Below are 24,846 nucleotides of genomic sequence, written 5' to 3'. Positions count from 1 at the left end.
AAATAACATTGTCAAATGACATCATAGAGATGGAGAGCAGATTAACGGTTGCCAAGGTGTAGGGGTGGTGGGAGGGAGAGTTGTGGGTGCGTGTAGTGTAAGTAACTGACAATTATACAGCTTTTTTGATTGTAAAATGTACGTGTCTGACATTAAGCTTCCGATTGCTGCGGCATCTACTTCAAAGTCATTCATCTTGAGCAAACACACTGCTTATTACACAAGCAGTTAAGGAGCCAGGCTGCCCCAACCATGAAGTTCCCCTTTTGGAAAGCCCTGGCTGACCTCAACAACTGACCATTTGAGTGAGCGACCCCGTTTTCCCTTCCCACACTTTTAATTCCGAAAAGAGTAAACCTGAGAAACCCTAGGCAACCCATCCTCGAGCCCAGTAAAGGCAGAACCCCAGGTCCGTACTCTCTTTCTCTCTCTCTCTCTCCCTGTGACCTTGCTGTGTGGCCCCAGACATGCTGTGTACCTTCCAGGACTTGTGGGTAATAAACCTTGTTTTTACAAAGTTCCCTGATGGTTGTTGACAAGGTGTGTCTTGTAATCGTAATAAGAACCACAAGGGCCGGTCCAGCCACAACACTGGTTCCAAAAGGGGAAGCGTCTGAGGGGGCTTGTCAAGAACATTATAGCCTTGGCATTTCTAGCCCACAGCATCACTACCTGTAGGCTGAGAGGTACACAAAACGGCATGATTTTCAGGGGTATTTGTGGTGACGGAACAGTTCTGTCTCTTGATTGCAGTAGTGCTTACGTGAATTTTTACGTGAGAAAATAAAAAGTGCACACACATGTCCTGTAGCAATATCAATTTCCTGGCTTTGCTACTGTTCCTGTAGTTAGGTACGGTATAAAATGTTCGCGACTTCCGTGAGTCTATAAGTATCACAACATAAAATGTTAAACAGCTATAATTACGCTGTGTGTAAACTACACCACAATAAAGGTAGTTTTTAAGCGATCTTTTAATTGTTTGGCAAAATGCAGCGTAACAGCCTGAATTCATGCTTTGGAGCCAGGAAGAATTGTGCTGTACCCATTATTTTCTTGTTTAATCTCGGAGTAATGTCTTAACCTCTCTGAGGATCCATTCCATCACGTGTAAAATACATATAATACTATCCATATTACAAGGCTGTGAGGTGAAGAAATTTATACAGAACGTTCAGTTCACGCTCAGTATTCCACAGATTTTAGTTTTCTTTATCTTTTCCTTTATCCCATTATGAGATTTATTACGTAAAAGAATTCAAAAATCATTAAAACATCTGCCAGCTTTCTCTATTTTAGCGGTTAGAAATATAGTCATAGCATTGGGACTCGCCCAGCCCTTACCTTTCCTTCAGGAATTCTATGCCCAATAAATTCACCCAACACAGGAATTGTGGTTTACCAGGGAACAATGCTGAGAGTTACCACCAGGTGGCAGACCATCCTCTCTACTGAGAGATCAATTTGGTCACCAGAGGTGATGGTAACTCACTATATTTCCACTATGAAGTCTTGTTGTATTTACTGCTGTGAAGAATTTCTGGAACAGCCCAGTTTCTCCAGATTTTCTGGCCCTGAGATTTTGAATATGATCCAACCCTGTACTCAGTTAAACTTGGTTCAACAGTATATCGAATATTTATCAAGCTCATATGACAGATAACTGCGAAGGGCTGAGGGGACCAGAGCCGTAGGCTGTATGGCACTGTTGCTTTTAGATTGTGTGTGTGTGTGTGTGTGTGTGTGTATTGCAGGGTGGTTTTCCATCAAATCCTCCTATATAAATCACACAAGGTATTGCAAAAAGCATTTATTCTACTTTGCACCCAAACTGCTATGGCCTGGGCCAAGCTAGAAAGAATAAGACCAAGTGGGCAAAAGTGATTCAGTTGGATTTCAAACCAACTACTGTACCTTCTCAAAATATCTGGGGTCGTAGGGTAAACAATCTGTCCCAGTTTTCCCAGGACTTTCCCAGCTTTAGATCTGAAAATCCCACATCCCGTGAAAGCCCTCAGTTCCAGGCAAAATGGAACGGGGTAGACAAGTGCGCGCAGCCTGTACCTCAGTAATGGATACGCTGCAGTGACTGTGACGGGTTTTCAAGGGAAACAAGGCTCAGGGCTCTGTGGACAATTGCCTCTGTGGCTAGTGTGTTTGATCTCGCAGGGAACCAGAGCCGGAGCAGACGGGCATCCCATGATAATGACTCATAGCACCTGAGAACAGCAGCACCTGGGGAGGGCGGGCAGCAACCATCCAGCCACCCTCAGGAGAACCTAAGTCTAGTCTGGGTGAATCGTGAGGCACTGTCACCAGCGTCATCCCCTCCTCCAACCTCAGTGGGATGCAGTCATTTCCTGTGTCATCCCCTCCTCCAACCTCAGTGGGATGCAGTCATTTCCTGTGTCATACTTAGGCTCTGATAGAACAAATACAGATGTTTATAAAAATAAGTCTTCCTTTGTCTACTCTTTGGTTAGCCTGAAGTAACGTTTGTATATGAAATGAAAGATAAATGACTGAATCTTTCTCTTTTTTTATAGGTCACTGTCACTTTCAACATGGTCCTAATTGACAATGCCCCATCCTGATACTTTTACCCTTGTATTTGGTCACCAATATATTTGCATTTCTCCCTCACTCAACTGCAAGCTTCCTGGGGGTAAGAGTGGTATCAATCATCCCCAGAGATTCTAGTTCTCTACCTGCCATATAATTGATAGCCAAGACTGTTTGTTGAATGAGTGAATGACTATTCTAGCCCAGGATTTTGTCTGTGTTTTTACCTTTATGCTGCTACCTCAGATACCTTCCAAGCGGGACTTCTCTCGTACTTCTCTGACCTTGAATTAGAGACAGGATGGAGCTGCCTTCTTTTTTTTTTTTAAAGATCCGTTTTTTTAAGCATTTTTAAAAAATTTATTTATTTTTGGCTACGTTGCTGCACGCAGGCTTTCTCTAGTTGTGGCAAGTGGGGGCTACTCTTCATTGTGGTGCGCGGGCTTCTCATTGCGGTGGCTTCTCTTGTTGCAGAGCACAGGCTCTAGGCCTGCAAGCTTCAGTAGTCGGCTCGCGGGCTCTAGAGCACAGGCTCAGTAGTTGTGGTACACGGGCTTAGTTGCTCTGTGGCATGTGGGATCTTCCTGGACCAGGGATCGAACCCATGTCCCCTGCATTGGCAGGAGGATTCCTAACCACTGCACCACCAGGGAAGCCCTGGAGCCTTCTTAATAAAACCAAAACCCAGGTTCCAAACTGGATATAGACCAAGAATCTCCATGTGAAGTGCAGGCAGCTGGGCCCTGAGGTTGCACCCTTGTTCAGACTCCTTGGTCTTTTTCCTCGCTTGCCCAGCTGTGAACAATCTCTTCCTATTAGACCTTCTGAAACAGCTGTGAGCAAACAATCCCTACTTCAAGAAGGAGTGGGCAATGATATTAATACTTAAGTATGAGGGCTCTTTTTTTTAACTTATGTAAAAAAAAAAAAAGCTTGTAGATCTCTACTAGTTAGCAGTTGTTTTTTCCAGTATTTGTGAACCAAATGAAACTCACAATGAAATATCTGCTATAAATTTTTCAGTGATTTTAAATATCTTTGAATTTTATTAAAGATGCCATTTCTACATTTATTGGATTGTCATATATGTGTGTGATACATTGTTTATTCTACCTACAGCCAAAGGCTTGGTGATTGCATGGGTTTTCAGAAGTCTGCAGTAATTCCTTGGTTCCTAAGGTTGGGATCAACATGAAGAAAGAGGAGGTAGCTTGGATCCAAGTTACAGCTTGACCCCAAACTCAAGAGACTCCCCCATTCACATAGGATCCTGGGAAAATAAGGGAGTTTCCCCTTCTTAATCTCTTAATGCTTCCTTCGTTGATACCAGTTATGAGTCTCCCCGCCCTTCTAGAAAGATGTTCCTTCAGGATCCCCCAAAGAAACATTTGATACATCCAGGAGTTCTTAAGGGCTAGATGCCAGTTCAAAGGTCTTTGACTTTGAAAAACAAGCAACAAAAGGTGGGGGACTTTCACATATAGGGGAAGTCCATGTCCTTACAAGGATCCTGGAAACCATCAGGCCTGTCCATGGACGTCCTATGGCTCCACCACTCGTCTCCTTGTAAGCTACATCTGTTTTGACCCCACTTTGCCTGTGTTCCAGATGTTACCCTTGGCTCATACAGTGTTACTGGTTTGCTATCTCTTATTATAATTTTGATACCTGGTGTTTGGGTCAAGGTGTACACTCAGAGAACAGAACTGGCTTATGCAAAAAGGATTTAATTTGGAATATTTTAAAGCCTACAGCATTGTTACAAGTCTTGAAGGCACAGGGTCTAGAAGGTTGGACTTTCAGGAACAGCTCCCAAATCCATGCTGAGGAAATGGACCACCAGAGACTCTGCCGCTTTGGTAGCCTTCCTCACCCCCCGGCTCTAGAACACTTGCTACCAACCACAGAGCAAGATGGGTGCCTCTTATCTTGTCACCTCTCCCACTTAACTCAGTCCTGAGTTCAAATGTCACCTGAGTACTTAGGATCAGAGGAATGGGAATCAGATTCAGAGCCATAGATGCAATGGGAAATGTGGTTTTTAGGTTTCTTGTCTCTACCATACAGGAAGGCACCCTAGAAGAGGCTGGAACTGTTGGGGAGGGACACAATTCACAGTACCCCCTGCACCTGGCCACACTTCATCTTGGCTTTTACCCCCATTGGAAATCTGATATCCCACCCAGATTCTCTGGGACCTTGTTTTATTTGTTTATTTGGTTGTGCCGGGTCTTAGTTGCAGCAGGTGGGCTTCTTACTTGCTATTCGCTGGCTCCTTAGTTGCGGCATGCAGGCTCCTTAGTTGTGGCATGTGAACTCTTGGTTGCAGCATGCAGGTGGGATCTAGTTCCCTGACCACGGATCGAACCCAGGCCCCCTGCACTGGGAGCACAGAGTCTTATCCACTGAGCCAGCAGGGAAGTCCCTGGGACCTTGTTAATCTAATGTGAACTATGGACCAACATAATCAGCACCACCTGTGAGCTTTTAGAAATGCAGACTCTCAGGTCTCACCCCTACTTAATTAGAATCTACATTTTAACAAGGTCCCTAGGTGGTTTGTATGAATATTAGAGCTTGAGAAGGACTGGTCAGACACCGGTTCTCAAATTTGACTTCATGTTGGAATTACGGAGGGAGATTTAAAAACTACCAGTGCCTGGGGTGGGGGAGGGATTCATTGGGAATTTGGGATTAGCAGTTGCAAACTATTATATACAGAATGGATAAACAACAGGTCCTACTGTCTAGCACAGGGAACCATATTCAATATCCTGTGATAAATCATAATGGAAGAGTACAAAAAAGAATGTGTGTGTATATATATATATATATATATATATATATAAAATGTGTGTATATATGTGTATAGAATGTGTATATGTATAGAATGTGTAAATATATACATATATAACTGCTGTACGTTACATATGAATGTTGCTAAGAGAGTAAACCCTAAATTCTCATCACAAGGAAAAGGACGTGTTTTCTACTTCTTTAATTTTGTCTCTGTACGAGATGATGGATGTTCACTAAACTTACTGCGATCATCATTTCAAAATGTATGTAAGTCAAATCATGATGCTATATGCCTAAACTTTCACAGTGCTATCTGTGAATTCTCTTAATAAAGCTAGAAGAAAAAAAGTGGTGTTCCGGGTTACAGGGTACATACATCAATACAGTGTCTTCTCCAGAAATATTTGTACAACTGGTATTTCATTCAGAGCTGGACAGATCCCACCTGAAAAGACTTGAAGATGAGCCACATAAGTGAACAATGTTCATTTCCCAAAGTGTATCTACACCGCCCCTCCCCCACCTCTCTGGCATTAACCTCACCGTGACCTTCTTTAGTCTGTAGTGAGACCATTTTAGGTTAGATCAGATTTAAGTGGTCCCACCCTCCTTAATCCCCTGTATCTACACTGTTAGTAACCAGAATTAGAAAAGTTAACATTTCACAATGGATCTATGATGCCTGAGATGCCTGATGTGTAAAATAAACAAGCAATTATCAAAATCAGTTTGTGTGACTAGTCACCAGGCACTATTTAGTGACAGAGGCCTGGCTTCCAAAAAAGTTCTAACATTGGCATCTCTAAAGAGGAAAGACTGAAAGAAAAAAAAATGCAAGAAAAAAAAAGAAAGAAAAGGGGAAGATTTTAGAATGGGAAGCGAGAAGTGAAATTTAGAGAATATTTAGTAGATAAAATCATAAAATCTCACCCCCAAAAATAGTTTGAACGGGGCTTCCCTGGTGGCGCAGTGGTTGAGAGTCCGCCTTCCAATGCAGGGGACACGGGTTCGTGCCCCGGTCTGGGAAGATTCCACATGCGGTGGAGCGGCTGGGCCCGTGAGCCATGGCCGCTGGGCCTGTGCTCCGCAATGGGAGAGGCCACAACAGTGAGAGGCCCGCGTATCGCAAAAAAAAAAAGCAGGGGTGGGGGGGGACTATGACCTGGGCACCCTGCAGTTCTCTTAGGAGCAATCCCTCTGAAATGAGATTCCCTGCTGGCCAGAAAGGAGACAAATATGACCAAGAGTCATCTATAAGGTCTCGTGAATGAGGGCAGGCAGCCTGCAGAGCGGGACCATGTGAGTTGGGCGTGGGTCTGAGCATGGTCCGTCTAGCCCTTTTGTTCTCCTAAAAGAGAGGAAAAGGAGCTTAACTAGAATCACAAACTGGCCAAGCCTAGAGAGCTCTGGAACTATACCTGTAAGCATCCCAGGAATATTTGCGTGGGAGAATCTCCAGAAACCCAAGATTTCTCTTAAGAGGTGCTGAGCATTGAATTTTTAAAATATTACCATCATGGAACTTTATTTTGAGGTCACTTGCTGTAGGGTTTGAACATGTGAGTTATATTTGCCTGATACCAAATTGATTGGACAATATTCTGGTACAGATATAAAAGCCACCTATAGATTCATTGCTGTGAGATGGACTCGAAAAATTGAATCAGTTTCTCATCAATATACTCCCCCTTTTTTTTCTCTCCCCCTGGATTAAGCAGAATACGATCAGTTTCTTGTGACATCTCAGAGACTTTAAAACAAATGTGCTTAATGAACCTCCAGGAGATTCCAGGGCTAGAGTGGACTGGCTTTTGGAAACTTATTTATCTTTGTGACCCTTTTTTTCAAGAAGCATTTCTTGAGATTAGTGTTTCATGGGACACATGAAATAACTGTAAAGTAATCTTCTATAAAAGACGCTTTTCCTATTAATCCCCAGTTTTCTGTTCTTTTTGCTTGCAGAACAAAGCTCTCAGTCTGACATGAGAGGCCCTTCACACTCTGTCCCCTGCTCTATAGCTGCATCTCCCACAATTTCTGTTCAGTGATGCAGCCAAATTCACCACTCCTGGAACCCATCAAGTCCATGTCCATCTTTTGTTCACGGAAGAAGGATTTATTTGGTTTGTATGACAAGAAAGGCGTATGTACAAAGTCCTATCCTCGTATGTGTGCACAAAGGGCCTTTTGCATTTAAAAAAGAAATAAGTAAGGCTACCAGTTCTGTGAGGCCCTTACAGCTCTGGGAAACATAATATGAACTAAGAACCAGTCATAAGAGCTGGGGTTTACATTCAAAGGGCTTTTCTGAAAGCTTCTGTCTTCGTGGTTTTGGTTATTTATATGCTTTGGTTTTGCAGAGGACCAATTAGAGTTTCCTCCTTTAACCATCACAGACAAGCAGAAGGAAAAAAACAAAGTCTCTGGTGTTACCACAAGCTAAGAAATGCACCCAAATGCCTGCAGAGTGATACCATACCGTAGTCAAGGCTGGACCCGAGTTGAGCGGGCACCTGTAGACGCCCTTCCATGGCAAAAGTTTGCTGTGCTTGAAAAGTTTCCCTTCGGAGAGAAGATTCGCTCTCTCACCCTGAAAGAACCTTTAGTTGGGGGTTATCTCTGCTCCCCGCTGAACTGCTCATGGCTGGCTACCTGGTACACATTCAAGTTCATGACATGCTTGGCCTTTTGACTTAGGAAAACAATTCTGAGGAAATGTGGGAGGCCTGAGCTCTGTGTGGAAACCACCCTTCCTGCCTTCTTTTCAGAACTAAGATCAAGAACTTAGTCCCCCCCTTTCTTATGAAAGGGGGACTTCCCTTAACCTTCCCAGTGGTTAAGACTCCGTGCTTCCACTGCAGGGGGCATGGGTGAAGGTTTCGGGGAACTGAGATCCCACATGCCTCTCAGCCAAAAAAAAAAAGGTTTTTTTATGAAAAGGCAGTTTTCCCCCAATTTAGCAAAGAGGGAGATGGTCAACGGAGAGGTGGTCAAAGGGATAAGGTGGAGGACAGCCTTCCACCTTACAGCCTCTCTCTGATCTCCACTTTTTAGCTTCTGCCAATTCTACCAAAATAAACTGGTAAAGGAAGCACAGATCTTCCGCGCCCCACCCACTGGCAGCCTGGCCACAGCCCCATCTGCCTTGGGGTTTCAGAAAAACAGATCCATATCTGAGTCACTGTTGGCCTCTCTGAGTGAAACAGGGGCTGGCCTCCAGGGTCAGGTGATTGTCACACTACTGAAAACGTAATCACCAAGCCAATAGGAGGAGTTTATTATAAGCACACATTCCCTGCTTCTGGAATTCAAGAGCTGCAAGGAAGCTGCTTTCAAATTGAAAGGAGGATTCCAGGATGCTGCAGGCTGCTGGGAAAGGAAGAATATGGGAACATCTCCTTACCTCAAAGCACAGCTGCGAGAGAGGAAGCCTGAGTTTCTACAGGCTTACCAGAAGAGCAAACGTAGCGGGCTGACAACCATCCACTTCGCTCAGCCGTGCTTGATCATTTCTCTCAGAATGTGGTAGTGAGAGGAAGGCTGTAAGGTGCAGGGTAGTATTGGCTATGACTCCTGTTCCTGGAGGGGGTCTCTGAACCCAGCACTAAGGGAAGGGTGGAGGCCCCCACGGTCTCAATTCCAGAACAAGTTCAGGAAAACACCACTCTTTCTAGTCACTCATTTAATCATTGGTCATTTCACAAATATTTATCATTTATTTATTTATTATAAATTTATTTATTATTTATTATTTTTGGCCGCGTTGGGTCTTCGTTGCTGCGCACAGGCTTTCTCTGGTTGCGGCGAGCAGGGGCTACTCTTTGTTGTGGTGTGCGGGCTTCTCATCGCAGCAGCTTCTCTTGTGGAGCACGGGCTCTAGGCACGTGGGCTCAGTAGTTGTGTCACACAGGCTGAGTAGTTGTGGCGCGTGGGTTCGTTGCTCCGCGGCATGTGAGATCTTCCCTGACCGGGGCTCGAACCCATGTCCCCCGCATAGGCAGGCGGATTCTTAACCACTGCACCACCAGGGAAGCCCAGCCAAATAAATTTTTAAAAATTAAAAAAAACCTGATGAATAAAGATAACAGCCACCCATCCTTCAAATCTCAGCATCCAAGCTTTAGAATGTGAAAGCCAAGAATTACACAACATGTTAAAGAGGCATCAAAATTATAATTGAAAGACACATTCTAGTTTCTATTTTTACTTTTTGGCTCTTGAGAGAATAAAAAGCCTTAGGACTGGAGGCACCCAGAAAAGACATCTTGAAGTTGATTTTTAGCTGCAAATTTATTGTATATTTACCGATATCTAAGGAAGAAAATTTCATTGCTTCCTGGATGAATCACTCTGGCGTTGTCTCTTGAGTTTATCTAAGACGCTCTGGTTTGGTGATCAGAAGTGTTATTATTCTACATTTTCACAATTCAACATCACCGTGCAACAACCCTCAACAAGCCGTATAAGCCTCTCAAACAGGGGGATTTATGTGAGTCTGTGGGCTCAGGTGAACTGGGGGGACTGAAAACACAACCCTCGTCCACTGGGCCAATGGATGGAACCTTCTTTGTCGTGAACAGGTAGCAGAGCTCTCGCCTTGAGCTACCATGAGTCACTGCATGTCTTCCTGCACAGGAATCTTTCGTGTTGTTTCTTCTCTGTTTTTGCTTTGAAATCTGTTTTTTAATGTCCAGGTAGTTATTTATTTATTTATTTTAATTGAAGTACAATTGATTTACAATGTTGTGTTAGTTTTGAAATGGAGCAGGACCCTGTGGTCTTTGCCCCCCATGTCCTCAGTCTGCCTTTTGTCTATGGAAAAACTTTAGCCAAAGAATAAGTTTAGTCAGAGAAGTGAGAAAATGCAGAAGCAAAGAAAAGCAGTCGAACAGGACAAAATAATACTAGGTTAGTCAGTAAGCAAAGTCAAGGCCCTTTAGTTCCTTCTTAAGGGCTATAGATAATATTCTGAGCCATATGCTCTGAGCTGTCTTACAGATACTAAAACCCCCATCAGGTGGAAGAAGTTAACTACATGATGACCAGACTGTAGCCATGACACAAGCTGCCGCAATTCTGAGAACTGGCCTCAAGGAAATGGGGATAAACCGACCCTGGAACTGAAGAATAACCGTACTTAAAACAATCAAGAGAGGGCTTCCCTGGTGGCGCAGTGGTTGGGAGTCCACCTGCCGATGCGGGGGACACGGGTTCGTGCCCCGGTCCGGGAAGATCCCACATGCCGCGGAGCGGCTGGGCCCGTGAGCCATGGCCGCTGAGCCTGCGCGTCCGGAGCCTGTGCTCCGCAACGGGAGAGGCCACAGCAGTGAGAGGCCCGCGTACCGCAAAAAAAAAAACAACAAAAAAACCCAAAAAAACCATCAAGAGGTTGCTGATCAGACCACCGCATGGCCAATTTCAAGATGACTGTCAGAGCCGATTGTGCTGTTTCTGCCTGTAGCCCCCTCCCTCCATCTATAAAAGCTCTTGCCCCCTGATTGTTGGGTGGGGGGAGGAGTTGGCCTTTGGACAGGAGTCCGCCCTCCCCACCCGCTTCCCATGTTGCCAGCGTCTAAAATAAAGCAAACCTTCCTTTCCACCAACCTTGCCTCTCTATTGGCTTTTGAGCAGTGAGCAGCCAGACCAAAATTTTGGTTACAGTTTCTGCTGTACAGCAAAGTAATTCAGTTACACACACACACACACACACACACATATATATATTCTTTTTCAGATTCTTTTCCATTATGGTGTATTATAGGATACTGAACATAGTTCCCTTTGTTATACAGTAGTACTCTGTTGTTTATTTTATATATAGCAGTAGTTTGTATCTGCTAATCCCAAGCTCCTAATTATCTCCCCCCTTCCTCTTTGGTAACCGTAAGTTCGTTTTTCATGTCTGTGAGTCTGTTTCTGCTTTGTAAGTAAGCTCATTTGTATCATATTTTAGATTCTACATATAAGAGGTATCATATGCGATTTGTCTTTCTCTTTCTGATTTACTTAACTTAGTGTGGTAACTTTTAGGTCCGTCCATGTTGCTGCAAGTGGCAGTATTTAATTCTTTTTTATGACTGAGTAGTATTCCGTTTTGTGTGTGTGTATGTGTGTGTGTGTGTGTGTGTGTGTGTGTGTACACCACATCTTTTTTTTATATAAATTTATTTAATTTTTGGCAGCATTCGGTCTTCGTTGCCGTGCACAGGCTTTCTCTAGTTGCAGCAAGCAGGGGCTACTCTTCGTTGCGGTGCGCGGGCTTCTCGCTGCAGTGGCTTCTCTTTGCTGCAGAGCACGGGCTCTAGGCACGCAGGCTGAGTAGCTGTGGCTTACGGGCTCTAGAGCACAGGCTCAGTAGTTGTGGTGCACGGGCTTAGTTGCTCCAAGGCATGTGGGATCTTCCCAGACTAGGGCTCGAATCCATGTCCCCTGCGTTGGCAGGCAGATTCTTAACCACTACACCACCAGGGAAGTCCCTATACTGCATCTTTTTTAATCCATTCATCTGTACATGGAATGTCCAGGTAGTTTTAAAACCTCCATTGAACAGGAAGAGGCAGGACAGTCATGAGGCCTCTATTTCTCTAGTGCAGCTCTTGTTTCTCAGACTTCACCAATGAAGAGAAAATCCAGGGCCCAAGTCATAGCCCCAGAGACTGATCCTCTAAGGCCCACTAAGTCTTCCTGGAACTCTAGCTCCACAGTTGGCAATGCTAAGGCCCCACCCTAGAGTTCCTCCTTTCCTCAGTACTAGACATTTGTTGTTTTTGTCTGCCCAGCCTCCATCGCCTCCTTGGCTGATAGAGGAACACTGATTTCCTGTAGGATCATTCCCTTCCCCAAATTACCATATGATCTAGCAATCCCGCTTCTGGGTCCATACACAAAAGCACTGAAAGCACCCATCTTCATAGCAGCATTATTTACAATTGTTAAAATGTGGAAGCAACCCAGGTGCCCATAAATGGATGAATGGATAAGCAAAATATGTTATATACATACAATGGAATATTACTTGGCTTAAAAAGGAAGGAAATTGTGACATATGCTACAACATGGTTGAACCTTGAGGATACTATGCTAGGTGAAATAAACCAGACCCAAAAAGACAATATTGTATGAGTCCACTTATATGACTTACTTAGAATAGTCAAAATCTTGGAGACAGAAAGTAGAATGGCGGTTGCCAAGGTTATTGTTTAATGAGTATAGGGTTTCAGTTTTACAAAATGAAAAGAAGTCTGGACATGAATGGTGGTGATGGCCACACAACATTATGAATGTGTTTAATAACATTGAACTTCATCCTTAAAAATGGTTAGAACAGTAAATTTTATGTTATGTGTATTTTACCATAATAAAAAAAAATTGGAAAAAAAATCTCTTGGGAGCTTTTAACCAGTCTGATGCCCAGGCTGCATCTCTGACTCATTAATTACATTAGATTCTCTGAGGGTGGGATCCAGGCAGCTATATATATATTTATAAAGCTCCCTTGGTAACCCCAAAGCGGTTAAAGCAGTATCCTAGTACACTAAAGGTAAAGTATATGTCACTTCTCCCTTCTCAAACTTTTCTGGAACAACACTGAGTGAAATATTCATTAGGACCACCTGTACATTAATAAAATATAAAAACCTATATTATTTACAGGGTTATTTCTCTTGTATCATCTTTCTCCACCCCCTCCCACTCTTGCTTCTTTCCCTCACCTTCTCTTCCTTTCTGCCAAGTATAATTTGTGTAAATTCAGTGTTTATATGATGCTCTGTTCCTCCTCTATCAATTTGTCTTCCAAAACAGAGATTCACGCTTTCACTGCCTTTCCACCTCCAGTCTGTATCTTGTCTCAAGTTCTAGGTCTAGTTCCTAACTTCCTGCCCCCCTCTCCTTTACCTTTCATTCCGGAGGAATATAGCTCTCGTCCAAATAATATGCCTGAGGACCTCCCTTGATTTCCAGTATTCCTGAGATGGCCGTGCCCACCAAGTCCTTCTGGAATCCTCATTTTCTCATATTTATGGCATAGCGTCGGGTACTCAGGGCTTAGTAAAACACATCCATATGTAGGAGGCAAGTTCCCTGGGGATATGAGGGGGAAGACCTCTACACCAGGGCCTTGATCTTTTGAGGAGTTCCCCTCCATCCTCTCATTGTTGGCAACAGAGTTTACTCAACCAGTTGACAGCAGGGAAGAAGTCTTCTTTGGGCTCTCTGTAAATGTGTGTGGGGTTAGTTGTTGCCTGTGTTGGGTGGGTGTTAAAGGCAGGACTATTAAGGGAGGTAGAAATGAGAAAGCTCCTTCTATGCACCAGGACCCATTAGAGGCCCTAGGGATCCAGTTTTGAAAGGCACAGTACCTGCTCTAAGGAAATCACAGTCTAAGGGGCAGGCAGGTAATTAGGTGATTAAAATACCTTATGGTAAGTGCTGTGCCTGAAGTGAGCATGGGTATTATGGAAACTAATAGGGTTTTAAGGGTACCAAACCTACCATGGGGAAATGAGGGAGTAGTCAAGGAAGGCTTCCTGTAGGAGGCACCATGAGGATGGTGTTTTATTTTTAACTTAAAAAATATAGAGGTAACATAGGTTCACTGTAGAAAATTAGAGTGAATTAAGAAAGGACACTGAAGATAAACATAAGCATCTTTTTAAAAATGTTCTAACTTGGGCAAAGTTGAAGGGAGTTATGAGACTAAACTTGTGATCACACATCCTGTCCTGGAATGCCATGCTTGGTGACAGGTGCCTGAAAATGCTGATAGGATGCTGTGCTGAAATCAGTGCTCTGCAAAGAGGCAAGTTCCCTGGGGAGACGAGAGGGGAGAGATCTGGATCCCAGGCTGTGGTCTTTTGAGGAGTCCCCCTCCATCCTCTGAAAACAAAAGTTACCAACCAGTGAAGTAACTTTTGGAGGTTGACTCCTCCAACCTGAGGAGTCCTTTGGCCTGAAGTGTGCCTTAGGCCTTAATTTATTTTATTTTTATTTTTTAACCAAGAAATGGAAAATTTTACTCAAGCCAGCCTGAGGATTATAATCTGGGAGACAAGTCTTTCAGAAAGCTCCGAGGACTGTTCCTGGGCACCTACTTCAAAAGATACAAAAGGATACACATTTTAAATTCTCCTTCCTGGTTGCACAACTCTGTCAATATATTCAGCCATTGAATGCTACACTTTAAATAGGTGAATTGTATGTTATGTGAATTACATCTCAATAAAGCTGCTAAAAGAAGCAAACAGTCTTCCTCCTATCCTCCCACCCTGGTGCCTTGGCCAACCTGTCTGTTCTTCCAGAAGCAACCTTGGGACCTGTTTTCTTCTTCCAGAGAGATACAGATATAGATAGGTATAGAAATATATATTTATTTATATAGAAATGCATTTATATATATAGAATGAATATATCTAGATAGATAGATAGATAGATAGATAGATAGATAGATAGATATCTTTTTAATACAAAATCCTAGGGCAGAGTCCTAAAAGAATTAGGGGCCATAGCCTAGGAGAGGGATTGGGTCCGACTACCGGGACAGAGAGTAACAGCCGCTGTGGTCACAGAAAGGAGGCGCAGGCAGGCAGCAGAGCTGTAAATTGGGTTATCAGACAGTGAGTGGAGTTGGGGCCGTGTTGAAAGGTGGGAAATACAGCAAAACGGAGACTACAAGGAAGCCTAGGGCTTATCTGTGACACACAGGATCCCTGGTCTCTTGCTGCCATAAAAGGGGACCAATATACCCTAGTTTGCCCAGACCTTTACCTGTTTTAAAACAGAAGATCCCAAGTCCCGGAAAATCCCTCAATCACAGAACTGTTCAATCATCCTAGTGGGTTGATCCTCCCCCGCTCCCCACCAGGAGATGGTGAGTTTTATTTTATCTTGCCAGAATAGAGGTTTGATTTGCTCTCGAATGTTCCAGGGCAGAGGGAGACTAGGAGAATGCAGAGGATGTAGAGGTCCATTCGTTGTAATCATCGCCCTCATTTTCATGTTCGCTATCAAAGGAGAGAGTAGCATGACTGCTTGCAGAACTGAACCTGAAGCCTGGATTTTCTTCAGGTTTCTTTGGCTCAGGTGCAGATCAGGAGTCCTGATCCTTTTTTACCATCCTTCCCACCTTACTCCTCTGGTCGTCTTTGTTCCCTCCCTGTACTGAATTAGGGCTGGAGTTGCCACGCTGACCTCTTGGGACGTTCACCCATCTATTTTCTTTTCACCTTTCCTGCGGGTCCTTCCTCAGATGGCTGAGCCGGAACTACTGTTGTTGCTCTATGTCTGAGCTCTGAGATCAGCCTCCCCCAAGCATTCTTCTTTGGTGGAGGGGCTGGCATTTCCTTTGGAGGCTGCTCAGGTATGGGAGGCTTGGAAGTTGGAGAGCGACAATCTTCCTCCTTATTGAATGTTTCCTTTTCTAAAGACTTCTTTCTCTTTTCTTCGTGCGTTTCTGCCAGATGCGGCTGAGGTCCGTCTGTGATGACTTACTTCCTCTCCTCAACCCTTCCCTTTCCTGAGTTTCTTTACTTGGGCAGCTTTTGCGTCTCTCCCGAGGTTGAAGTTCTAGTTTGGGGGAAGGCGTCTAGCGACTGTGTCAGTTAGGCTTTGCCCCTCTACAGACAGAGGCTGCCCTTCTGGACTGCAAGGTGCTAGCAGAGGAATCATCTTCCTTGGGAGTACCCTGAGGCTTTACATTCACGTTGGGTCTGTGGGTGGGAGGACCTCTATCATCATGCCTGTTTTCATCACGGGAGCTCCAGGACCGGTCGTCTCGTCTGTCATATCTGTCTTTATAGTGGTCCCCTCTTTCTCTGTAGTTATCATCCCTATAGTGCATGACCAAATGGTCTTCCTGCCACTGCCTGTCCTGTAATCATGGCCTCTGTCATAGTCTCTACTGCCTCAGTCATCATAGCAATCTCAGCCCCCATATCAATCCATATCCCAGTGTGAACCATCCTACTACTCATCCTGACACCCATCATGGTATCAGTGGGAATCACAATGATCTCAACATTTGCGTCCAAAGCTATCATCACTTCTTCTGGGCAGGTAGTCATCAAAGCTCTCTGCAGCAGAATGGGCCCTACGGTGTATACATGTTTTGTCAGAATACCGATTTCTATCTTGGCCAAAAGAACCATCCTTCCTGTATTCATCCTGTACTTGATCAGCAAAGTCCATTCGAAACCCCCTGTTCCCTAGAAACACGTCACTGATGCTCAGCATACTGAGCAAGGCATCCAAGCTCAGGTCCTCAAACTCAGTATAACCAGAACCTTTCAACCTCCTTGCTGGGTTCGCGGGGTAAATGCATTGGCCTTGGGGCGATGATGATGAATCAATGCAGGTTCGTTGATTGTAGCAAATGTACCACTCTGGGAGGGTGCGGATTTTGATAGAGGGGGTGGCTGTGGGTATGTGGGGAGAGGAGGTATTTGGGAACTCTGTACTTTCTGCTCACTTTTGCTGTAAACCTAGAACTGCTCTTAAAAAGTACTAAAGTCTACTTTTTAAAAATTTTAAGTCATTTTAAAAATGAGCTTTTCCAGATATAATTATGATTACATCAGCTTTCTTTTTGCTACTGTTTGCATGTACAAGTTTTGCGTGTACACCTTACAGGTAAGGTGTGTCTCTTACCGTTTATCTAGTCTGATAAGCTTTGTGCTATAGCAGGAGGACTTATTCCATACATGGTTAATGTAGATACTGATACACTGGCATTTATAATTACCACTTACAGTTTTTTTTTCTCTACCTGTCCCTCCTGTTTCTTGTCCTCTTTTTCCTATTTTCCTTCCCACTTTGGATAAATCACATATTTTTATTATTCCATTTCCTCTCTCTGTTAGTTATACAACCTTTATTATTCTTTGAGTGATAACCCTAAGATTGTAACATGCATCCTTGACCTAATACAGTATAACATAAATTAGTACTTTACTTTCCCAGACAATGCAAAGGTCTTTGACTACATCAACTGCATTTGCCTACTCCCACATTTTGTGCTATTGTTAAGTATTTTATTTTATTTTATTTTTTTAATTTATTTATTTTACTTATTTTTATTTTTGGCTGTGTTGTGTCTTCGTTGCTGTGCACGGGGCTTTCTCTAGTAGCAGCAAGCGGGGGCTACTCTTTGTTGTGGTGCGTGGGACTCTCATTGCGGTGGCTTCTCTTGTTGCAGAGCACGGGCTCTAGGTGCACAGGCTTCGGTAGTTGTGGCACGAAGGCTCAGTAGCTGTGGCTCACGGGCTCTAGAGCACAGGCTCAGTAGTTGTGGCACACGGGCTTGGTTGCTCTGTGGCATGTGGGATCCTCTGGGACCAGAGCTCAAACCTATGTCCCCTGCATTGGCAGGCACATTCTTAACCACTGTGCCACCAGGGAAGCCCATGTATTTTAATATTACGTACATTTAAATTCTATGTAATACTTAAAGCTCCAAAAGGCATTAGCATTATTCTACAAAACAATAATTTTCATTTATATTTATCCCCAAATTTACCCTTTTCAATAATCATTAGTTCTTGTGCCCTTCATTTTCAGATTTCCATCTTGGATCATTTTCTCTCTATCTGAAAAACTCCCTTCAGTATTTATTTTACTCTAAGTTTGCTGACAGCCAGGTTCTTTTATTGTTTTTAAAGTTTTTGTATTGCTTTCATTTTTAAAAAGACGTTTTCACTGAGTACAGTATTATAAGTTGTCAGTTCATTTCTTACACCACTTTAACATTGTCATGTCTTCGTCTAAGTAATCTGTCAATCTTACTATTGTTCCTTTGAAGGCAATGTGTATTTTTTCCTATGGTTCTTTTTTTTTTTTTTTTTTTTTGCTGTACACGGGCCTCTCACTGTTGTGGCCTCTCCTGTTGCGGAGCACAGGCACCGGACGCGCAGGCTCAGCAGCCATGGCTCACGGGCCCAGCTGCTCCGCGGCATGTGGGATCTTCCCGGACCGGGGCACGAATCCGTGTCCCCTGTGTCGGCAGGCAGACTCTCAAACACTGCACCACCAGGGAAGCCCCCCATTTGTTTATTTTTGTTTTTATTTCCATTATTCTGGGAGACAGATTGAAGAAGATATTGCTGAGATTTATGTCAGAGAGTGTTCTGCCTATGTTTTCCTCTAGGAGTTTTTTAGTGTCTGGTCTCACATTTAGGTCTTTAATCCATTTTGAGCTTATTTTTGTGTATGGTATTAAAAAGTGATCTAATTTCACTTTTTTTCTTTTTTTTTTTTGTTGGTCCAGTTTGCCCACACCATTTGTTGAAGAGACTGTCTTTCCACCATTGTGTAGTCTTGCCTCCTTTGTCATAGATTAATTGACCACAAGTGTGTGGGTTTATCTCTGGGCTTTCTATCCTGTTCCATTGATCTATATTTGTATTTTTGTGCCAGTACCATACTGTTTTGATGACTATAGCTTTGTAGTATAGTCTGAAGTCAGGGATCCTGCTTCCTCCAGCTCTGTTTTTTCTTTCTCAAGATTGTTTTGGCTATTCAGGGTCTTTTGTGTCTCCATACAAATTTTAAGATATTTTTGTTCTAGTTCTGTGAAAAATGACATTGGTAATTTGATAGGGGTTGCATTCACCCTGTAGATTGCCTTGGGTACTATAGTCATTTTGACGATATTGATTCTCCCAATCCACGAACATGGTATATCTTTCCATATGTTTGTATCTTCTTCAATTTTTTTCATCAGCATCTTATAGTTTTTGGAGTATATGTCTTTTGTCTCCTTAGGTAGGTTTATTCCTGGGTTTTTTATTCTTTTTGATGCGGTGGTAAATGGGATTGTTTCTTGAATTTCTCCTTCTGATCTTTCATTGTTAGTGTATAGAATTGTGACAGATTTCTGTGTATTAATTTTGTAAACTGCAACTTTACCAGATTCACTGATGAGCTCTAGTAGTTTTCTGGTAGCATCTTCTATGTATAGTATCATGTCATCTGCAAACAGTGACAGTTTAACTTCTTCTTTTCCAATTTGGATTCCTTTTATTTCTTTTTCAGTACTCTGGTTCTGACTCTAGCCTGTAAGTTTCCACTCATCTTTTTTTGTGTTTCTGCCATTACCATAAGAATAAAGTGTTTTGGCTACATCATTCAATCCTCAGGCACAGGGTGTGAAAGCATAATTTTTTTAAAAGCCACTTCATTTTTGGGATGGCTCCTTTTATTATTATTATTATGGCAATAGCCCATGGACACAGCATATTTCACTGTATGGCAAACTCTGCTGGGTGCCTACCTATATAAATTCTTTCGTTTATAAATGCTTTGAACAGATATTTCACAAAAGAAGATATATAAATGTCCAATAAGTACATTAAAAGATGTTCAAAATCATTAGTTATCAGGGAAATGCAAACCAAAACCACAATGAGATGCCATTGCATATCCACTAGAGTAGCAGATATCAAAAGACCGACAATATCAAGTGTTGGTGAGGATTTGGAACAACTTGAACTCTCACACATGGCTAGTGGAGTGTAAAATGGTACGACCACTTTGGAAAACTATTTGGCAAATTGTCATATAGTTAAAAATACATCAATCACATGAACCAGTAAGTTTACTTCTAGGTATTTACTCAAGGGTTATAAAAACCTATGTTTCCACAAAAGAGTTGTACATGAAAGTTCATAGCAGCTTTATTTATTTATTTTTAATAATATTTATTTATCTGGCTGTGCCGGGTCTTAGTTGCGGCACACGGGAGCAGCATGCAGGTTCTTAGTTGCACCATGTGGGATCTAGTTCCCTGACCAGGGATTGAACACGGGCCCCCTGCGTTGGGAGCGCAGAGCCTTAACCACTGGACCACCAGGGAAGTCCCAGTAGCTTTATTTGTAATAGCCAACAATTGGAAATATCCCGATGTACACCACTAGGTGAATGGATAAACAAACGTGGCCTAGATACAATAGAACACTCCTTGGCAGTAAAAATGAACAAAGTATGGCTACATGCAACAACATGCATGAATTTAAAGGTAGAAGGAGGGCTTCCCTGGTGGCGCAGTGGTTGAGAGTCCGCCTGCCGATGCGGGGGACGTGGGTTCGTGCCCCGATCCGGGAAGATCCCACATGCCGCTGAGCGGCTGGGCCCGTGAGCCATGGCTGTTGAGCCTGCGCATCCGGAGCCTGTGCTCCGCAACGGGAGAGGCCACAGCAGTGAGAGGCCCGCGTACCGCAAAAAAAAAAAAAAAAAAAAAAAAAATTTAAAAGTAGAAGGAGTGAGAGAAGCCAGACACAAAAGAGTCTAAACTGTATGATGACATTTATTAAAAATTCTAGAAAATCCATTGTGTGTAGAAAATCCATTGTGACTGAAAACAGATCAGTGATTACCTGGGGGCTGGGGAGTGAAAGGAGGGACTAACTGCAGAGGGATGTGAGGATGCCCTTGGGGGTGATGAAATATTCTGTTATCTTGACTGTGGTGTATGCATTTGTCGAAACTTTTCCAAGCATGCGCTTTCAATAGGAAGACTTTATCGTACACGTACTATACTTCGATAAAGCAGATTACAAATTCCCTCCTCATCGTCACTAGCAGAACCCCAGTTTTGTTCTGAGTGGCAGTATGCTATCCTAGCAGACTATGGGACATAGTCTTGACCTTTGAATTGTAAGTGGAAGTCCTCTCCTTGGGGCTTCCAGGTAAGTTCTTTAAAAGAGGGCAAATTCAGGTGGTAAATGTCTTCTGTTGTTCCTCTTTTCCTACCCATAGTAAAGAAATGATGCTGGGCATGCCATCCTGAAATCATGAGATGACAAGCACGAGGAACAAAAGTCATACACGAAGAGTGGAAAAACAGAAGAAGCGTAAGACTAAATAAACCAATTGTGGAACGGCCGTGTCACTAAGAAAAATAAATCCCTTCCTTGTTTCAGCCATTATGTGGCCATTCTTTTTTTTAATTACAACCAGATACAATCTCAACAGATACAGACATTCTCTGTTCATGGACTGAGCTTATGATACTAAAGCTCTAACCTGTTTTCCTGACCTTCTTGACCAAGCTGTTTTAGAATCTTAATTGTTCTGGGCAGCCCTAGCTCAGGAACGGAAACACCAGCTTCTTTTCCTGGCTCAGACTCATTGATCAGCATCACGCCTGGTCCCAACTTTTCATACACTTCCCTGAGGTGCTCAGACTCACTTTCCAGAGCTCCCATGCAGTCACTGTGGCTCTGCACGCTGTTCTAAAACTCGCAGATTCTCTTTCCCCTCCCAGTTATTATTTTCCCACTCAGATGACCATGACTCAGGACTTTCTTCTTTTTCCAAAATGGAAATATTTGCATGTTTTTTTTCTGAGTATGAAGCTTGACTCTCCTGACATTTTCCACCACTGCTCTTCTGCCTGTGCCCTTTTCATCATAGCACTTGTCTTGGTTTTAATAATATATTATTAGTGTCTGTCTCCCTAACTAGATAGGTATTAAGCTTCAGAAGGGCAAGGACCATGCCTGTTTTGTTCACATCTTTATTCCCATTACATGCAGGTGGCTACATGGTACTCCCTGAATGGTAAGTGAATGAATACATGAATGAACAAAACTTCCACATCATTTACAGGTGGCAAGCAGATCCCTAATTCATTAGCTCAGATTATTGCTCATGACATGATCATTTTTTGAAAAAGTTACAAAACCGTGAGGACTAGGTCCACTAAAAAATATATATCAATACTAGCTAATTTCAAATGAGCCATTACAAGTAGTCAACAATCATTTTTCACCTCAGGTTAATTTTCTGACACATCCCTCTTATAACCTCTTACTTAGGAGATCTTATCTCCTGTTTTGTTGAGTAGATAGTGATCAACTAGTTTGAGCTCTCTCATCTATTTTCTCTTCATTGCAAAGTAATTTATTCTCTAGGGGTATTCTCTAATCTCCACTTTCAACATGGAAGGCATAGCAGTCTCTGTTTTCTCCAGATACTCTGGGATCTTGCTTCCTTAATTGCCCCCTTCTATCTACAGCAACTACAATCTCTTCCATTTATCCCTTTCCCTTCTGTCCTCAGATATTCATCCATTCAACAAATATTTATTAAACACTTACTAAACACTTTGTATTGTTTTTAGGCTCTTTGAATACATCAATGAGTAAATGTTCATGGAATTTATATAGGAGTGGAGAGAGACAGACAGTAAACAAGTATGTAGAGTTTTTAAGATTTAAGGAGAGAAATAAAGCAGGGGAGGAGTTTAGGAAGGGTGGTCCTAAGAGTCTTCACTCGGAAGGTAACAGAGCCTTGAAGGAAGTGAGGGAACAAGTCTCACGAGTATCTGGGTGTTACGGGCTGAATTGTGTCCCCCCTCAAATTCATATGTTCAAGTCCTTACCCCCAGTACCTCCGAATGTAACCTTATTTGGAGAGAAGCCTTTCAAAGAGGAGATTAAGTTAAAATGGGGGTGGTAATGAGGGTTATGATTTGGCCCACGTGGAAGCAGGAAAACCAGTGAAAAGTGTTTTTATACAGCAAAGACTCATGTGCTGGGTTAACTATAGCTGATAAAATGAAGATGGAGAATTGTCTTTTGAATTTAGCAACGGTGGCCACAGCTAGAGCAGTTTGGTGGAGTTGTGTGCCCCAAAGCCCGATTGTAGTGTGTTTGACAAGGAGAGAAGAGGAATTAAAGACAAAGAGTTCAGAGTTTCGCTGTACTGAGCAACAATGAAATGTGGGAGGTGTTAGGCGAAGTGGGGGGTTTTGCTTCTTTTGCTTTTGGACACAAGAAATTAAGAGCATGTCTGTATGCCGGTATCTTAAAAAAAAAAAATCTTCAGAATTCTGATGGGGTCATAGCCTCCCAGCTATAGCTGCCCAACAAGTCTTCTAATCTTTGATGCTCTTCTTTTGAAAACACTGCTTAAGAATCCACAGCAGTTGGTTGTTCGTAAACCACAACTCTTATCACTTCACTCAAAAATCTTCACGGTGTCCTTAACTGCATGAAAAGTTCTAAAGCCTTAGCCGAACATTCAAATCTTCTCCAGTTTGGCCTTTTGCGGTTTTAACTCTTTCTTTGCTCTATAGTGAGGTACAAAGCATGGCAGACCAGGATCAGAAGGCTTGGATGAAAGTCACGGTTCTGTAAATAACTAGCTATGTGACTTTAGAAAAATGACGTAAGTGCCCCGGGCCAGGGCTCCTTGTCCTTTATAATGACGAAGGGGCGTGTCGGGTAGACTGGATCACGTAGGTCACCCGCATCTCTAACCAGCCGTAATTCTCAACACCGTCGCGGACACACGCAGGATCGTCTCCCCAACTCACGTTACCCCTTCCACTTTCAGGAACTACATGTTTTGTGCGGTCACTCATTTTTCCTGCTCTTCTTTTGCCTATCCAAAAGAACCAGGTTTTACAGCGGTAACCCCTTGAAGGTCAGCCGCCTCCCTGCCACTAGGGATAGCCTCCCACTCTTCCTTTCACTTGGGACTTTCCTCTCCACATTCAGAATCCGCCACGTATTAAGTGCCGCTTCCAACCAATCAAGAAGAAGTTATCTCAGACTTTTGAGGGGCATCCGCTTCCACCAGTGATCTTCAAGTGTTCTCTAGTGCCTCGCTTTGAGGGGCGAGGCCAACCAGCACAATGGCCAATCTGCTCTGGGGAAAGGTACTCTGGGAACTGCGGAGCTCATCAATCAGGTAAGAAGGTTGCCGGGAGGAGTGTTTCTCATTGGTAACCGCGTCCGGAAGAGGGCCGGGCCTCGGGCTAAGGAAATACAATTTGATTGGCAGGCGTGCTGTTGACAACCAGAGAAAGCCCACCTTCTCCAACAGGACTAGCCTGGGAGCCCAGAGTGGCAGAGGCCGCAGCCAATCAAAGAGCAGACGCGCGGAACGTTTGCTCAATGGGCGATGTCCGTGGGAGGCTGTCACTCAGGTGGCAGTGGCTGAGGCCGGGTTAAGACGTGGCCTGAGAAACGCGGCTGGACGTCCTGACCGTCGGGGCGGCGGCTGGGGTCCCTAGCACGTCCTCGCCCTGGTCCGGGGCTCCGAGCGGCGGGAGAGGCGGGCGCCGGCGGCTGCACCTCCATGCCCGCGCGCGGGGCGGGCCGCTGATGGAGCGCGCCGCCCGCCCGGGGTCGGTGGCACGGGCGCTGCTGCTGCTGCTGCTGCTGCCGCCGCTGCTGCCGCTGCTGCCACCGCTGCAGCTGGGGCTCGTGACGGGGACGGTGGCCGCGCGGCGCGCTTCCGACTTCCCCGCGTCGAAAGTGGAGGCGGCGTTCGGCCTGGGGGCCGCGGCCGCCCCAACGTCGGCCGTGCGGGTGCAGGCGGCGGGCGCCGTGACTGCGGCGGAGGTGACTGTGGAGGACGCCGAGGCGCTGCCGGCGGCCGCGGGGGAGCAGGAGCCGCGGGAGCCGGAACCGGACGACGAGGCCGATCTTCGGCCGTGCCGCAGGTGAGGGGCGCGGGCAGAGCACCCGGACCGCTGACCCCGGG

The 24,846-nt window shown here is 44.1% G+C and overlaps 1 protein-coding gene and 1 pseudogene across 2 annotated transcripts in view; one reads left to right on the top strand and one right to left on the bottom strand.

Moving 5' to 3' along the window:
* Positions 1 to 15,158: 15,158 nt before the first annotated feature.
* LOC116764054 lies at positions 15,159 to 21,557 on the bottom strand (annotated as a pseudogene).
* A 2,716-nt stretch (positions 21,558 to 24,273) lies between these two features.
* EIF2AK3 (eukaryotic translation initiation factor 2 alpha kinase 3) overlaps positions 24,274 to 24,846 on the top strand; it is a 68,525-nt gene continuing 67,952 nt past the window's right edge. For both annotated transcript variants that reach the window (XM_032652531.1, XM_032652532.1), the window contains exon 1: positions 24,274 to 24,805. In XM_032652531.1, the coding sequence (XP_032508422.1) occupies positions 24,465 to 24,805 (341 nt within the window). In that variant the 5' untranslated portion in view covers positions 24,274 to 24,464. The remainder of the gene's footprint in view (positions 24,806 to 24,846) is intronic.

This window comes from Phocoena sinus, chromosome 13 (genome assembly GCF_008692025.1).
Source record: "Phocoena sinus isolate mPhoSin1 chromosome 13, mPhoSin1.pri, whole genome shotgun sequence".
Taxonomy (NCBI): domain Eukaryota; kingdom Metazoa; phylum Chordata; class Mammalia; order Artiodactyla; family Phocoenidae; genus Phocoena; species Phocoena sinus.
This window is presented reverse-complemented; position numbering and strand designations above follow the sequence as displayed.